The 17,637-nt window shown below is 38.1% G+C and overlaps 1 protein-coding gene and 1 long non-coding RNA gene across 2 annotated transcripts; both read left to right on the top strand.

Annotated features, from left to right (window-relative positions):
• Nucleotides 1-263: 263 nt before the first annotated feature.
• On the top strand, nt 264-10,205 carry LOC110674850. Its single transcript, XM_021839357.1, has 2 exons — nt 264-780; nt 5,105-10,205. The coding sequence occupies exons 1-2, from the start codon at nt 776-778 to the stop codon at nt 10,143-10,145; spliced, it is 5,046 nt and encodes a 1,681-aa protein (XP_021695049.1). The 5' UTR covers nt 264-775; the 3' UTR covers nt 10,146-10,205.
• A 2,583-nt stretch (nt 10,206-12,788) lies between these two features.
• On the top strand, nt 12,789-17,003 carry LOC110674849. Its single transcript, XR_002499242.1, has 2 exons — nt 12,789-13,588; nt 16,320-17,003. It is a non-coding gene; the product is annotated as an uncharacterized LOC110674849 (long non-coding RNA).
• Nucleotides 17,004-17,637: the final 634 nt, after the last annotated feature.

Here is a 17,637-nt window from a genome sequence, read left to right as displayed (position 1 = left end):
ATTATAGGGATCTTTGGCCTACCTGACATCTAAACCACATGATACGAAATGAAATTATCATTATGAACTTTCACCATGAAATTGTACTTTTCCAAGAAACAAAATATCTCTATCATCAAAACTCACCAACCACCAGAAAGTTTCCCATTAGCTGCAACGTGGATTACTCCTAGAATTCATTTTGCTCACTTGAATGAACTAAGTCTGATTCATTGATCGCTGCATGGCTTTCGTTGGCGATTTGTTGGCTAATTTTAAAATCCATCACATTGGGTATGACTACCAAGCCAGACGGATGTCATCGTAAACGAATCAGCCGAGACCGAATCGAAAGAGCACGAAGAAACGCAGCTACCGATCCGGAGGATAAGATAAGATAACTTAAAAAATAAGTGACGATAGGTGAGCTGTGTATGTGAACGCAATAAAAGTGCAAGGAAGGCAACAGTGTTACGCAGCAGATTGAACCATTCGGACTCAAAGCGGTTTGTTAAGTTAAAAATTGCTGGCAAAGTGATACCACATCTTTGGACGATCCCGTCATTTTAAGTTTAACTTTCCATGTGGTGCAGACAGTGCGATCAATTTGACCAAAAGTTGGTAACCTACGAACAAGTATTGCATAGCGGATAAACCATTCGCAAAGTGAAGTGAACTAAACTGTGCATAAGCGAGAAAAATCTTTGACTTCACTAGTCCGTTGAAGGATACCAAAGACTGCAGTTACTACTTGTGAGCAGTTTCAGTTGAATACAAAATTGAGAGAGATATTTCAATGAGGTGAGTGGCACCCATGATTCAATTCACGGGTTTTTCCAGATTTATTCTTATTGAGTGATTCTCGCTGAAACCACGCAGCCATCGGCACAAATCACATGTCTCATATTTCCCTTGAAACACAAATCAAACACAGTGCACAGTGGTCCAGGAATCAGTTTTACGCGGAAAGATGCATTTTGAGCTTTAGAATGAAACATTAGACAAAAACGGTCTTCTACAAAGTTGTTTGTATTATTAAGGTCGTTTGTTTGGTGTTATTTAAAATTAGGGTGGACCACTTTTTCATAGAAATTGTGTAACTAACTTTCTTATTTGTAGAAATTATATTATACATGCTTCAGCAAAGTTGTGGACCATTCAATTTCAAGCAACTTTGTCTAAAAAAGTTTTTTTGTATCTCTTGAATTGATCGATTTAGAGCTATTTTCCTACGGTGACATAGGGTGGTCCGAACAAAACTGGTTTTCTGGCTCTAGAGTTTTCAATTCAAATTTCTCATCAAAGTAGTCTATGAAACACTTTTAGAGCTCTAAAAAATGCGTAATTTGGTGAGTGAAGAAACTCGCTATCTCCTTCCGTTTGGGAGTTATTGTTGTTTTTCTCTCAAAAACATGCCTACTTTGATTGTGAATATCTCTGATTGGGGCAAACATAAAAAATATCTTTTGACGGCATTAAAAAGGCAAAATACAATTGTATATTATATCAAAATATTACAGATGTGTTATTTTTGTAACTCTTATAAAATGCCCTGAAGAACAAAGGATTTTAAGCAGAAAAACTTCAATAACTTTTGAACTAAAATAGATATTTTCAATATTTTTGCATGAAAATTTGCAATTTATTAAGTTCTTAAAGTCGTTCATAGACCGCTTTGACGAAAAATCTGAAATAAAAAAGATAGGGCTCTAAAACTATTTTGAAGATTTTCATAGTATGTATTTCTTCATTATTTTGCATTTTGAGCATGAAAATGAAATTTTAGACAAAAATGATCTTCTACAAAATTGGTTCTAAAAATGTTAGCTTTCATACTGTGTCATTTAAAACTAGGGTGGCCCACAATATCACACAAATCATATATTCAACTTTTTTATTTGCAAAAATACTGGTATATACTCTTAGACAAAGCGGTAGAACTTGAAATTTTGACCAACTTTGCCAAAAAAAGTTTTTCTGTAGCTCGAAATTTGTCCAATCTAGAGCATTTCTTCCTAATCATCGCAGGGTGGTCCAACAAAAATAAGTTTTTCAACTCTAGTGTTTTTAATATTAGTTTCTCGTCAAAGTCGTTTATGAACGACTTTAAGAACTTAACAAAACGCAAAGTTTCATGCAAAAAGATTGATGATATCTATTTTAGTTCAAAAGTTATTAAAGTTTTTGTGATAAAAAATATTTGTTTTCAAAGACATTTTATAAGAGTTACAAAAATAACACATCTGTAATTTTTTGATATAATATACAACTTTATTTTGTCTTTTGAATGCAGTCAAAAGATATTTTTCATGTTTGCCCCAATCAGAGATATTCTCAATCAAAGTAGGCATGTTTTTGAGAGAAAAACAACAATAACTCCCAAACGGAAGGAGATAGCGAGTTTCTTCACTCACCAAATTACGCATTTTTTAGAGTTCTAAAAGTGTTTCATAGACTACTTTGATGAGAAATTTGAATTGAAAACTCCAGAGCCAGAAAACCAGTTTTGTTTGGACCACCCTATGTCACCGTAGGAAAATAGCTCTAAATCGATCAATTTAAGAGATACAAAAAAACTTTTTTTGGCAAAGTTGCTTGAAATTGAATGGTTTACAACTCTGCTGAAGCATGTATAATATAATTTCTACAAATAAGAAAGTTAGTTACACAATTTCTATGAAAATGTGGTCCACCCTAATTTTCAATAACACCGAACAAAGGACCTAGCTAATACAAACAACTTTGTAGAAGACCGTTTTTGTCTAATGTTTCATTCTAAAGCTCAAAATGCATCTTTCCGCGTAAAATCGATTCCTGGACCATAGTGCAGTGGTATCGTCAAGAGGAAGGATATAGCTTTTGTTAGAAACTAAAAAAAAATATTGGCAATTATCTTGGATTTTAACGCAATCTTGAATTTAAGTAATAGGATGAGTTTTTCACCTTGATAGAACTCAACATGTTGAATTTTGTGGCTATTACTAAAAAATAGTTTCTGTGGATTTTCAAGCATGGGTCCCACTGAAAGTTGGAGGCTGAGGTTTTGGCAGAGTGAATTGATAATTCCAACACACGGAAACTCTTACTCTTCTTTTTGTTCTTCTTTTTTTCTGGCGTTACGTCCCTACCCTACTGCAACCGAACCTACCTCTTAGCTTAACTAGTTATAAAAACAGATTTTTAAATAGAAATTTTCTTCAAGGTGACACGGGAGACCGTGTTAATTTCCCTATCTTTTGTCTCACTCCAACAATTGTCATCAAAATTTTGCAGAAGCAAATCTCGAGTTTTAATGAACCGATGACGCTGAGAATTATAGTGATACAATTTTCGCATCGATATATGGAGTGGTTCTTGAGATTTGATTCTTCAAATGGATAGGATGATTATAAGGCTATCCATGAGGACTTTTCGTGATAGGACTGACAACTAAAAGTGTGAATGCAACCGAAATGAAAGAGTAAACAAATCATGCGAGTGTTATCGGGGCTTTACATTTTCCTTTGTAATCGCGAAACGTCAAAAGCACATGGTAAACAAAAAAACCAGCTGATCGCAGCTGTCTCATGGATTGCCTTATTATAACGTCCCGAGCGACCTTAACAAGGCTTTTTAATAACGGGATGATTCTTTCACATATCCTTGAGTTCAGAAATAATGAATAAATGAATTCAACATATGAAAATTTTCTGAAATCATTGAATGGAATAAACATACATTTTTGACGTTAACTACGTCTTACGGCAATTTACTGGGTGTCAATTCAAAATGTAAAATGTTGCGACTGTCATGAAATTATGTAAGATTTTGAATAATAATAATTCAGCCATTCACAGGTAGATTTTCAATATTTTCCCACCAATCGGTCGGGAATTTATACAACATTTTACTCAAATTAGGAAAACTTTTGATTGTTGACGATAGACTGTCGAAAATTGTGAAAATGTCGACCCCTTTCTTACGCAACCAAACACGTGGGTTGGGAAGCACACTATAAAAGTCATTTCCATACAAACCCGCGTTCCAACCTGTCAAAAGTGGAACATGACGTAACTCTTGTTTACAGGCACTCTACATCGGAGGAAGACTGTTGAAAGCCAGAATGAAAATGTCAAAAGCGACTCCAATGGAAACTGAATATGAATAAAGCCATTTGTGGAACGTATGCTATTAGTATGACTTTTACGCTATTTAATTCCGGGAATCCCCGTTGGTTTGACCACGTTTAATCTGAACACTTTTTAATCTGTACCCCGCTAATTTGCACATCGTTCAGATTAAAAATGGTTCAAACGTCATTTACCTCATGGAACGGAGTGAAGTGAAATGGAACGCTGTGGAACAGAACGCAGAATCAAAACAGAACAGTGAAAGCGGTAACCAGAAACACGTTTCTAGAGTGACCAGATGTTCAAATTAAAAATGAACCCCGATGGTTTGCATGAGGTACCGTTCAAATTAGCGGGGGTGCACTGCATACACGGAGAAACCAGACTACCCAAAAAATAAGTTCTTTAAACTCAAATTTGGGTAAACTGCATTTAGTTATTGCCCATGGTTGGGTTGTTTTGCCTCTCTCTCAACAGCAATGTTGTCAAAAACAGGGAGAGACGCGCCGACCCAGCTTCGAAGTTCAATGAAATAATCCAAATTTGAGTTCTTTCGAGTTTACCCAACTTAAATGTTTCAACTCACTACGGAGACATCGAAAGCTAATGCTGGGTAGCTTGTTTTTGTACTGAGTTGTTTTTTTCACTGTTGTCAAACGTAAACTACCTATTGATAGCTATAAGTCAGTTAACCCAAACTTGGGTTATCCCACGGAAGAGCCGAATTGCGTCAAAAGAAGTCAAATTTGGGTAGATTTGTGGCTCCGTGTACCTTTTTCAAGCGTGCAAATGGCAACATCATGATGGCACTGCTACGATGTCAGTGGTAAATATGAAAAGTTTCAAGCTACTGATATTCACCACTGTTTGATGAAATACGCTGGGGTGCAGCGCTAGTGATTTCAACGTGTTTCACTTTGAATATTTACACAAGTTTTCAGAAGATTTTTGTTCTAGCATAAACATCTGTTATCTGTATAAAAAAATGTTTTTTTTTTATATATATTTTTCCGTAGTTGCAATAATATGGAAGCTCAACAGGCATCAACATCTACTGACTGGTACGAATGTGGAAGTAATCCCGGAAACCATGGCATCAGTTACGAGAAGGATCTCGCATTCGTAACCTTTGTAGCGGCTTCCTTGGAAGAAAGTAAGTTCAAGCTGGCCGTAGAGATGACAGCAGCAGAGAAATTCGATGACGTGGTAGTTTTCAAAGAAGAATCCAAAGAGGTGTTGTTATTCCAGGCCAAACATTCCATTAATGGAGGTCACGTATTGTACGACGACCTACTCTCTGATGATCCGAGAAAAAGCAAAGACTTTGCTTTTTCTCGGTATATTCAATCTTATCTGAGGATTAAAGAAAACAAAGTTTTTGAAGGTTATAAACTAACAATCATTATATTCACTAATAAATCACTGACACGAACTGCTGAGCTTAACCAGTTGATGAATGTCCAAGTACAAAACGTGAACAGCATCATTAAATGGTGCGATTCTAAGAAAAATCTTTGTTTTGAGTCACTTAACGATGAAGCAGTTGTTGAAAAAATAAATTCTGAGCTGTTCAAAATCAAAGCAGACATAGAAAAACTTGTAGAAACTGGAAAAATATCAGATTTGCTGATGCAATACAAGAAACCATTGCAAAATATTCTTAAAATTGCTGATGGAAAAATAAGTTTCAAAGAGCCTGCAGTGGATAGCAAAGATATGAGAACTTATCGATGGATGCTTGCCGAGTTAGCCAAGTTGAAGCCGATTAGATTAGATGAAAAAACTGTTAAAAGCTTGAATAGTTTTTTTTTTACCGGAAAATCGAGGAACAATCTTCTTCCTGTGATTGTAGAAGAAGAACAAATGCGGGAATTTTTTCAAAGTTTAATTTTCTGTACAGAACAACCAACTGACCTAAGAAGTGTTGCCGAGAAAATGATAAACTCCTGGATGCCACGGTGGGTTGACAGTGATCTTGCACGGGAATTAAAATATTTTGACACAGTCTTCAACAAATGGCACGCACAAATACTGAAACAAAAAGACTATCTTACATTTCACAAACAGGGTTTGGATTGCGTTCAATATATGAAGTCAGAATTAGAGAAAAAATTTAAAAATAAACATTCTTTGGTTGCAGCCAATTTATCAATATATGTCTCGCGCACCATAATTAAAACAATAAATAAAAAAGACGACGACAAAATAGAATCACAAACTAATCGCTTTACATTGAATCACAAATTATTTGAAGAGAAAAGCAAAGTACAAACTATCCAAATGAGTGATCAGGATTTTATAGAACAGATCTATCAGCAGAATGCGGTATCAGCAGGAACGAAATGTCAAATACTGATTGGAGAACCCGGTATGGGAAAAACCACATTAATTTATAACTTGTTTTGGCAATCACAAAACCTAAAAAATGTAGCCGTTTATCTAATCCGTTTAAAAAATCTTAAATATTACGAAGAAAAAAAAAGTGATCCCCTGCACATCTTCGAACATGAATTGCCCCAAGAGAGTGGGAATATTTTGCGAAATTATTTGGAAAGTTCGGAAATTCAAATTGTATTCCTTTTAGATGGGTTCGATGAAATGAATCCAGCTCACCAACATTCAGTACTGACAATATTTGAAAAAATTCTGGAGAAAAAGAACACTCAATGCATAATTACGGGAAGGAAACATGTTTGCAAACTGCTCGAGGACAGATTTAAAGCGCATGCGTTGAAGCTGAAACCGTTCGACTACAACGAACAAGTAAAATTTTTAAAATTGTTTTGGAGGGTGGAAAGCAGTGAAGCTCTTTTCATGAAATTTGCCGAGCAGTTGCTCAAAAAGTTCCATAACGAAATCAAAGGGAACGATTACGACTTCGCAGGGCTTCCCCTGATGATACGAATGTTGGCCGAGGTTTATGTGGATGATTTTCAGAAGTTTCTCAAAACTGAAACAGCTGATGCAACTTGTACATTTGAGTCGGAAAAACTTAATGTACTCAATTTGTTTGAAAAGTTTGTGAAAATATCTTTCAACTTAACAATGAAGAGTAACGATAGAAAAGCTGTATACGCATATGATGAAATTGAGGATGAAATTGGTGAACTAATAGAACCTAGTTTTGACTTCTTTATGGAACAACTTCAATTGTTAGCCATCCAATATTTGGAAATCGAAGAGTTGCAAGATGTTATAAAGAAACCTCCGTTTAATAAAAACAACAATCGACTTCAGGAACGTTTTCGGAGAGGAAATGAAAAATCTATGCTAATCAGTGCCTCATCTGCAGATAAAATAGATTTCATTCATTTGTCGTATGCTGAATACTTTGTTGCAAAATTTATATTTGATCACATAGATGAATGCAAATTTTCACTGATGAAAATAATACAAGATCGAGAAGTTGTACGAAAATTTTTCTTCTTAATGGTGGAGCACAAGTGTAATGAAAATTCTGAACAAATGCAAATAGTGCAAAGTCTGTATAGTCAGAACACAGAGGTTGTCGTCTGGGCTTGTCTTGGTGGTAACGAGAAAATAGCAATGCGTTTGCTACGAAAGTCGAAAATCAACTCTAATGACCCACACCACAAAATTCTCATGCACGCCGCAGTTGATGGAGGTTCAACCGGTTTAGTTATGGCATTACTTGGTGAATTTCAATTATCTGTGAACATTCAATACGGTTATAATTTTATTCGTGTCCATAAATTGCTGATAGATAAGTTTGGAGTTAATTCAAAATACATTTTTCATGGAACTCCTCTCCATACAGCCGCCTACAATGGTTATATAGAAATGGTAAAATTGCTAATTGATCACAATGTAAATATTGACACTAAGGACGATGCAGGAAGGACACCTCTCCATCGTGCATCCCGAAATGGTCATCATGAGGTTGTGAAATTACTGATTGATAATGGAGCAAACGTTAACACTACGGACAATGAAGGATGGACACCTCTCCATTATGCATCCCGAAATGGTCAACTTGAGGTTGTGAAATTACTGATTGATAATGGAGCAAATGTTGACACTAAGAATGCTAGAGGGTCGACATCTTTCCATTTTGCATCCCAAAATGGCCCTCTTAAGGTTGTGAAATTACTGATTGATAATGGAGCAAATGTTGACACTACTGACAATGAAGGATCGACACCTCTCCATTATGCATCCCGAAATGGTCATCTTACGGTTGTAAAATTACTGATTGATAACGGAGCAAATGTTGACACTACGCAAAATGAAGGATGGACACCTCTCCATTATGCATCCCGAAATGGTCAACTTGAGGTTGTGAAATTACTGATTGATAATGGAGCAAATGTTGACACTACGGACAATGAAGGATCGACACCTCTCCATTATGCATCCCGAAATGGTCATCTTGAGGTTGTGAAATTACTGATTGATAATGGAGCAAATGTTGACACTGCGAACAATTACGAATGCACACCTCTCCATTATGCATTCCTAAATGGTGATCTTGAGGTTATGAAATTACTGATTGATAATGTAGCAAATGTTGACACTACTGACAATGAAGGATCGACACCTCTCCATTATGCATCCCGAAATGGTCATCTTGAGGTTGTGAAATTACTGATTGATAATGGAGCAAATGTTGACACTAAGAATGCTAGAGGGTCGACATCTTTCCATATAGCATCCGAAAATGGCCGTCTTAAGGTTGTGAAATTACTGATTGATAATGGAGCAAATGTTGACACTACTGACAATAAAGGATGGACACCTCTCCATTATGCATCCCGAAATGGTCAACTTGAGGTTGTGAAATTACTGATTGATAATGGAGCAAATGTTGACACTAAGAATGCTAGAGGGTCGACATCTTTCCATTTTGCATCCCAAAATGGCCGTCTTAAGGTTGTGAAATTACTGATTGATAATGGAGCAAATGTTGACACTACGGACAATGAAGGATCGACACCTCTCCATTATGCATCCCGAAATGGTCATCTTGAGGTTGTGAAATTACTGATTGATAATGGAGCAAATGTTGACACTGCGAACAATTACGAATGCACACCTCTCCATTATGCATTCCTAAATGGTGATCTTGAGGTTATGAAATTACTGATTGATAATGGAGCAAATGTTGACACTACTGACAATGAAGGATCGACACCTCTCCATTATGCATCCCGAAATGGTCATCTTGAGGTTGTGAAATTACTGATTGATAACGGAGCAAATGTTGACACTACGCAAAATGAAGGATGGACACCTCTCCATTATGCATCCCTATATGGCCGTCTTAAGGTTGTGAAATTACTGATTGATAATGGAGCAAATGTTGACACTACTGACAATGAAGGATCGACACCTCTCCATTATGCATCCCGAAATGGTCATCTTGAGGTTGTGAAATTACTGATTGATAATGGAGCAAATGTTGACACTAAGAATGCTAGAGGGTCGACATCTTTCCATATAGCATCCGAAAATGGCCGTCTTAAGGTTGTGAAATTACTGATTGATAATGGAGCAAATATTGACACTACTGACAATAAAGGATGGACACCTCTCCATTATGCATCCCGAAATGGTCAACTTGAGGTTGTGAAATTACTGATTGATAATGGAGCAAATGTTGACACTAAGAATGCTAGAGGGTCGACATCTTTCCATATAGCATCCGAAAATGGCCGTCTTAAGGTTGTGAAATTACTGATTGATAATGGAGCAAATGTTGACACTACGGACAATGAAGGATCGACACCTCTCCATTATGCATCCCGAAATGGTCAACTTGAGGTTGTGAAATTACTGATTGATAATGGAGCAAATGTTGACACTACTGACAATGAAGGATCGACACCTCTCCATTATGCATCCCTATATGGTCATCTTGAGGTTGTGAAATTACTGATTGAAAATAGAGCAAATATTGACACAAAGAATACTAGAGGGTCGACATCTTTGCATATAGCATCCCAAAATGGCCGTCTTGAGGTTGTGAAATTACTGATTGAAAATAGAGCAAATATTGACACTGCGGAAAATGAAGGGATTACGCTCCCGATTGGCTGACCGAAACTTACGCTGATGTCGCTACCAGCCAGCTCCTCTCTTTAATTTCATGTCTGGGTAAATATATCTACAATTCATTCACTTAAAATACTACCTCTACAATTCTTACCCATAGACATCTCCACTACAGGGTGCGTGATATACCTGCTCTCCAACAATCTTGAGGTTGTGAAATTTCTGATTGATAATGGAGCAAATGTTGACACTGCGGAAAATGGAGGACGTACACGTTTAGCTCATGTCGCTGCTGGCACCGCTAGCCACAATCCAGCAACATCGTCTCTTCTCCCCGGCCATGGACAGCACCGCACTAGAACTTTTCTCCGTAGCCTGTTTAGCCTACGAGCGATCCCTTTTCTTCTTTTGTCCTTTTTCTCGATTATCACCCTTGCTCTTCAGAGCCTCAAACCGCAAGCAGTCTTGCTTCATGTGGCCCTTTTTCTTACAAAAGAAGCACTCAATGTCGGACTTTTCTTCACAACACGGTGCGACTTCATGCACGCATTCGCATCGCCGAATGATCCATGACCGAATCGCTCTTTCTGACGCTCGTACTCGTCCAAGAGTTTCGATCGGACCAGCTCGACTGTCAAGTCCTCATCTGATCTACTTTCCAGCGCTGTGGCCATCCCGCTCTAGGAGTTTTCCTTTTCAATCATCGTCATCAATTTTCGCGATGATGATGGTTGATGACTGTGCGCATTTCTAGCGTAGCTTTTCATACAGGCAAAAACATAAATGGAGAATAATTTTTAAAATATTTCTGATCACAAAAGTGCTTTTTTAAGTGAAAAATGGGTAACAAAGTGGTAGCTGATACAATAACTAGGTAAAATCTAGCAGTAACAAAAATTTTTGGATCTGGATTTGGATTTGCCATTTTCTCCATGTTCCCGTTTGGAAAAAGATGAGGCGTCAGTTGACGCAGTTGCGACGCTCAGCTGTTCCGAAACGTCCCGTAAAATGGCTTATTCCAAACTTTCTAGCTGTCAATTCTGACACGCTTAAATAAAACGCACGATAAAATCAAGCATACATACTCATATAAAGCATGCACGCTCATTTAAAAGCAATCAATATTTTAATGCACCAACTCTGGCTACCACACTCTAGAGCTGACCGAGAGTTGTCTTTATGAGGCTGTATTGGTGATCCTCAATACATAACCTTATCGTCGCTCAAGCCTTTTTGTCACCGTAGCTCCATTGATCGGTGACATGCTCCGGCTTGGGCGCATCGATCGTGTAGAAGAGCTCCTCCCTGGTCAAGAGCATCTAAATCTCGAATTTCCAGGACAGCCAGTTTTGTTTATAGGGTCCTAAAATGTTTGATGAAATCTTGTTTTTATTTAATAACACGAAAAAGCATGTTACTGCAACTACTTTAGCAATTTTTCCCGCTCAAATAACGGCTATATCATATTTAAACTTCAATTTAAAAATTGGGTCCATAAATTAACCTTGACACTTAACATCATCAACTACCGAAAAGCGAAACATTACATATAATTTGCAATTGGATTAGATGGACAAATTGATGTGAAGATTTGCGAAAAAGTTACACAGCCCTCACAACAGAAACCTCAGCCAGTACAGTTGCTGGCTAGTGTTGTGTGCTATTTCATTACCTAAAAAATAATGCGCTCTCGGGCTAGGCATTGGATATAAATATAAAGAGTTGTGTTTGGATGGGCATCTAATTCTTCCGAAAGAGGTGCACTTTGCGAAAGAGGACCACGTGATTATTGAGCTGAAATCGAATTCAGGTTAACTTCTGCTTTCATGAGTCCTCTCATGGCGTAGAGGTAACGCGCCCTTACTAGAGATCAGGGAGTCGTGAGTTCGATTCTCACTGAGAAGACGTGTAACTTTTTCGCAAATCTTCACATCAATTTGTCCATTTAATCCAATTGCAAATTATATGTAATGTTTAGCTTTTAGGTAGTTGTTAAACTTCCACTCGGCTGGTTAGCCGTAAACCACGATTCATAATTAAAAACAAGTACTTAAGATCATGTTTGACGTTCGCGTAGTCGACAAAAACACCACAGGGGTTTTAGTTTTAGCACTGGGGTTGTTCCTATCTGACATTTCGGAAGGGACACGGAATACAAAATACACAGAAAAATTTGAGTTTAAGCCAAGTGGTGGGACAAAATCTAAAAAGACATGAAAAAAAGTTTTTGGACTCAAAAAAAACGAAAAACATCAAAAAATAGGGTCCTAAAGCCCTGTCCCTATTTTAGTGCCAAACGCTTAAGTTTAGGCCAATAACACATGTTTACTCAATTTTCTAATGTTTTCCGTTGGTTTGAGCCCAAAAAACATTTTTTTAAATTTTGTCACACCCCTTGGCTTAAACTCAAATTTTGGGTGTATTTTGTTTTCCGTGTCCCTTCCGAAATGTCAGATAGGAACAACCCCAGTGGTCGAACTAAAACCCCTGTGGTGTTTTTGTCGACTAAGCGAACGTCAAACATGATCTTAAGTGTCAAGGTTCATGTATGGACCCAATTTTTAAATTAAAGTTTAAACATTATATAGCCGTTATTTGAGCGGAAAAAATTGCTAAAGTAGTTGCAGTAAGGTGCTCTTTGGTGTTATTGAATAAAAACAAGATTTGATTAAACATTTTAGGACCCAATTGAGTAAACATGTGTTTTTGGCCTAAACTAAAGCATTTCGCACTAAAATTGGGACAGGGCTTTAGGACCCTATTCAGCTTCGCGAACTTGCTGATTGAATCCATGCTCCTGCACTCGTCCAACACACAACCGGCAGCAAAACGAAACGAAAACTACTTTTGCACTGTCAGTAAAACCACGGCGACGGCTTTCACGCACACTATGCCGCGACCGACGACGCTTTCCCCGTTCCGAACGCTGAACTTTCAGCCAAAAACTTTTTCGCCGTTCAGTGTGATATATATGAAATCTTTTCCGCAAAACCTCCACTGGGCACATAACCTGTGGGTCGAGGTGGACAGGTTCGACAGTGGATTCACGTTGGTTAGACGGAATAAACCCGGAACGGATACGCGGTTGCAAGACGTTTTCTTCTGGTTATGTTTACATTTGATGATTAGACAAAAGAAAATGATGGTGTGCAAGGTCACTACAAACTCAGGTGCACAACCAAGGTATTTTGAGTAACCGCTGAAACTTCCAACATTATATACCCGCAGGGTCCAGTAAGGTGGAAACTGCACAATGCATGCTACTCTTGTTGCTCGACTCGATGATAAGTATTCCAAGACCAATTTCTGATTGGTTGTTTCCTTGATGTCCCACGCCTAGAGCCAATTCCCAACTAATATTTAGTATATATTATAAGGGCATAAACGCTTCTGGGCGAACTAAATGAGATTCTCATTTAGTTGTTCAGATTTGTCTAAAACACCAATTTTGTATTTAATCACTGAACAGAGACGTAAGCGAATAGTAGGTGTGGTACTCTGTAGGTATTTACAAACCTTGAGACAGGGTAGGCTGCAATATAGTTTGCGGTATATTATAATTAGAGTGTTGTTTGGAAGTGAGCGAAGCAGTAAACTATAAGGAGTGCTAGTGTAAATGTGTCGAGGACAGATGTGCCGGGTTATGGCTGCTATATTCGTAGTACGACTGATCTGGTGGATAACGGGATGCCACAGTGGCGACGAAGGTGGGATGTCCGAAACGTAAGAAAAAGGAATCCTTTCCGATAGTTTGTTTTCAAGGGAGGTTGATTGGAGACCGAATCCATTTTGGATGGAGTTTTGTGGTAGAGAGATTGAGAGGTTGATTATGTTTGCTGTGAAACTGCTCCCGGAGAGCGTTTTGTGATCAAAAGAAGGAAGGGAAAAGTCTCGGAGACTGAGACTGTCGAATGTGGCTGGTGCTACGCACAGCATTGCTCCCGGAGAGCGTGGTAAAAACAAAGGTCCGAGAGACTGAATTGGAATGGCTGGTGCATAGCACAGCATTGCTCCCGGAGAGCGTTAAAGAAAAAAGGTCCTAGAGACTGAATCAAAATGGCTGGTGCATAGCACAGTATTGCTCCCGGAGAGCGTGGTAAAAGTTAAGGTCCAAGAGACTGAATTGGAATGGCTGGTGCATAGCACAGCATTGCTCCCGGAGAGCGTTAACAAAAAAGGTCCGAGAGACTGAACTGGAATAGCTGGTAAATAGCACAGCATTGCCCTCGGGAGCATGTAAAAACCAAGGTTCGATTCGACACACTGGAATGAAATGGTTGGAAATTAAGTTGAAATAGAACAACTCCTAGAACGCGAAATAATAAAACGAATAGGAGACCGGAATGAAGCGATTGGTGCATTACCCCAGGGGGCGTGATGGAAATATGTGCTCCCAAGAACTGAATTTAAACAGAATGGATCTCGGAGGGCGGAAGAGGATTTGGGGGTTGATGAATCAGATATAAAATACGCGTATGTGTATGATGCTCATAGACGGGCAACTTTTAAGCAAGATCAAACTGAGCGTCAAGGGTTTGAATCCCACTATTGAAGGTTTTCACGGTTTTTCCGAGGCAGAGAGGTATTTTCGTGCCCACCACACAATTTACACACACACAAAAATGGTGTATTGGCAAAAGAGGTTTTTCAGTTTGAGATAATAACTGTTGAAAGTTCGCACAGAGCATTGGAGACTGAGTTGCCATAGAGACGCAGAGAAGCAGGATCTGTCCTAGACGGGATGCAGGGTATCAGGAAGAAGAAGAAGTATATGCCAACACAGCTCCCGTGGAGTGGGAGCGCAGTTACGAAGTTGCATCTTAGATGTATAAGGATATAAGGTGATACTGGGTACGTGAGCAGTGTTTCACAACTGTGCCGCTGGGTGGTATGTATTGTTCCGTTGTATTATGTGGTGATTCGTGCATTCATTCACTAGGAACGTGTATGTAGGTGCTTTATGAGTCAAATTGCCGAACCATTGGAAATGTTAAACCACAAAGAAAAATATAAGAGAATGTTTATATAACAAATGGAGAAATTGCATTGAGTCATGTGGCAACAAGAGTAAAACTTCGAATAACTTGGATGGCGAAACGTGTCAGACGAGACATGTAAAAGAGGAAATCTGTTAAATTGTTGATGTGCAAAAGATTAGAGAATGATTACTTAGAGTTTTTTATGAATGTTTGAATAATTGTAATGTGAATTACAGATTTTGTAGTTCAATGTCTGCATAAAGTGAGTTTGTATTTCTGCTGAAAAAAAAAATGATGAGATAAATGAGAATTGAAGCGCAGAAATTGTGCGATGCTATTAGCGTCATTTTACCCTAATTGCCAGAGCAAGAGAAGATCATTTGTTACGTCTGAAATTGTGATTGCAGATTTATTGTATCTGTATGTCAAGTATGGATGGGCAATATGCATCTAAAATAAATTCCATAACCCGAAGCGATCCAACACATTGTTTGACGGGGATCGGCGGAATAAGGTCCGGGACCTTTGGAAGCATTATGGTGAGCGCTGAACGAATACTATCGTCATCAAATGTGACTCGATGGAGCTGTATGTTGTACGATGAAAAACTCCTGAGATATTGATGGTGGATTTTTCAATAAAGTGTATATTTAACACAATGCTGCAAAAAGAACAATATTTAAAAAAAGAAACTAGGTGTGAAAATGATAATAACACATAAGTTGGAATCGGTTAATATGTCGTTTAAAATCAGCTTATTTAGATGATCTTCTGTGAAATGATAATCGGTCTTAAGCAAAGATAAACAAACGCATACACTGATCTGTCACATAGGAGGGCCTATGAAAGAACCGTAGTGTTTGCTAGTAGGGCTGGTAGCTCAGATAGAGCTGCAGGAGATATACAAATAAAAGTTAGTCTATGGCTGCCATAAACGATGTGTTCTAATCAAAATTAAAAAAAGTAACAAAATAAAACTGAAAACTAGTCTCATGCAATTCAGCATTTTCATTTCGTAGAAAAAGGGAGATGTGGTACTCTGTAGGTATTTACAAACCTTGAGACAGGGTAGGCTGCAATATAGTTTGCGGTATATTATAATTAGAGTGTTGTTTGGAAGTGAGCGAAGCAGTAAACTATAAGGAGTGCTAGTGTAAATGTGTCGAGGACAGATGTGCCGGGTTATGGCTGCTATATTCGTAGTACGACTGATCTGGTGGATAACGGGATGCCACAGTAGGCAATAATCGCCACCTTCGGATCTTATTTATCGTGGACATTATTATATTTTGAGATTCGGACTTTGCCAGGATAAGGGGCCTCTTGGCTTGTTTTCTTATTAATTATTAATAAGATGAAGGTTTCTGGGGTGCTGAATAGACTCCAAAGTGTATTCACGTAAACATACATTTTTAATATGCCATAGCAGTGAATCAATTATCACCCAACACGCAGCAACAAAGACATTGTCACCTCCTTTCTTGTTGCAACAATTTTATTCCGCAACATGAGTTTATCATCACTTGAACAGAATATGACAAAGATCTATTACCACGTGCGCAGCGATTTTCTGGGCTTCGCATTGCAATTTTCGAGAACTTTCTCCGTGTTGGTAAACATTGACGCATTATCAAAAGGCATCCATGAAACAAATTTGGTTTTGTGCTTAAAATAACTGATCAATCGCGAGTTGAAAAGGTGCCACAATGTTGCGCTCTGTGATTGTCATGACAATTTTGCTTTATATTGTGTCCTTATCCGCAACAGTTGCGACAAACGGTTGTGAGCGAGCTTGCTTTGTTGTTTGTTTTTCGTTTATTTTGATGATAATTTGATGCACTGTGCCATAGACATTAATCTTGTATCTCGTCACTGAACTGAGCGAAATAAATATTTGAACGTCGAAAATTTATTTCTTATTTTTCTAGTATGAAAACTGCAAAACTGTTGTATGGATCGTCACGTTTCGCTGGAGCGTCCCTCTCCTTAAGAGTTTGACATAATTTAAGAACGACCCTCAGGTTAGATATTATAAAGGTTAAGCTTTAATTTGGATTAACACCATTGAGGCACCGTCCACAAATTACGTAACGATCGAAGGGGAGGATGAGTTAAGCTCAAGAGTTACGACTCATTCAAGGTTTTTAAAACTGTCGTACAAAAAGCGTTACGAAGGCGGGGGAGGGATCAAAAATTTCCAATTGTAGTATAACGTACTAAATTGATGCTGGCTAATAGACTCACTCATATTCTGAATACTTGATTTCGTGTTGAGATTTTGTTAAAATATTCCACTAAAATTTGTCGAACTACGGAAACGGGAATCTGTTGCCTGTAAAACGGGAATCTGATGCCTGTAAAACGAACTCAGATGACTTCGTTGGGAAATCATGCATTTGGCTACGAAATATTCATCTTATTCTCTCTGATGTTATGTTCCAACGAGGACAAAGCCTGTTTTTCAGCTTTGTGTTCTTTTGAGCACTCCCTCAGCCAACAACTAACGAACGTGTTCGGAATGTCAAACAAAATGAGAGTCAGTCAATGTTTAAAGTGAA

The sequence above is a fragment of the Aedes aegypti genome, chromosome 1 (assembly GCF_002204515.2).
Source record: "Aedes aegypti strain LVP_AGWG chromosome 1, AaegL5.0 Primary Assembly, whole genome shotgun sequence".
Taxonomy (NCBI): Eukaryota; Metazoa; Arthropoda; class Insecta; order Diptera; family Culicidae; genus Aedes; species Aedes aegypti.
Note: the sequence above shows the minus strand (reverse complement) of the source record. Positions and strands in the feature narration are given on the sequence as shown.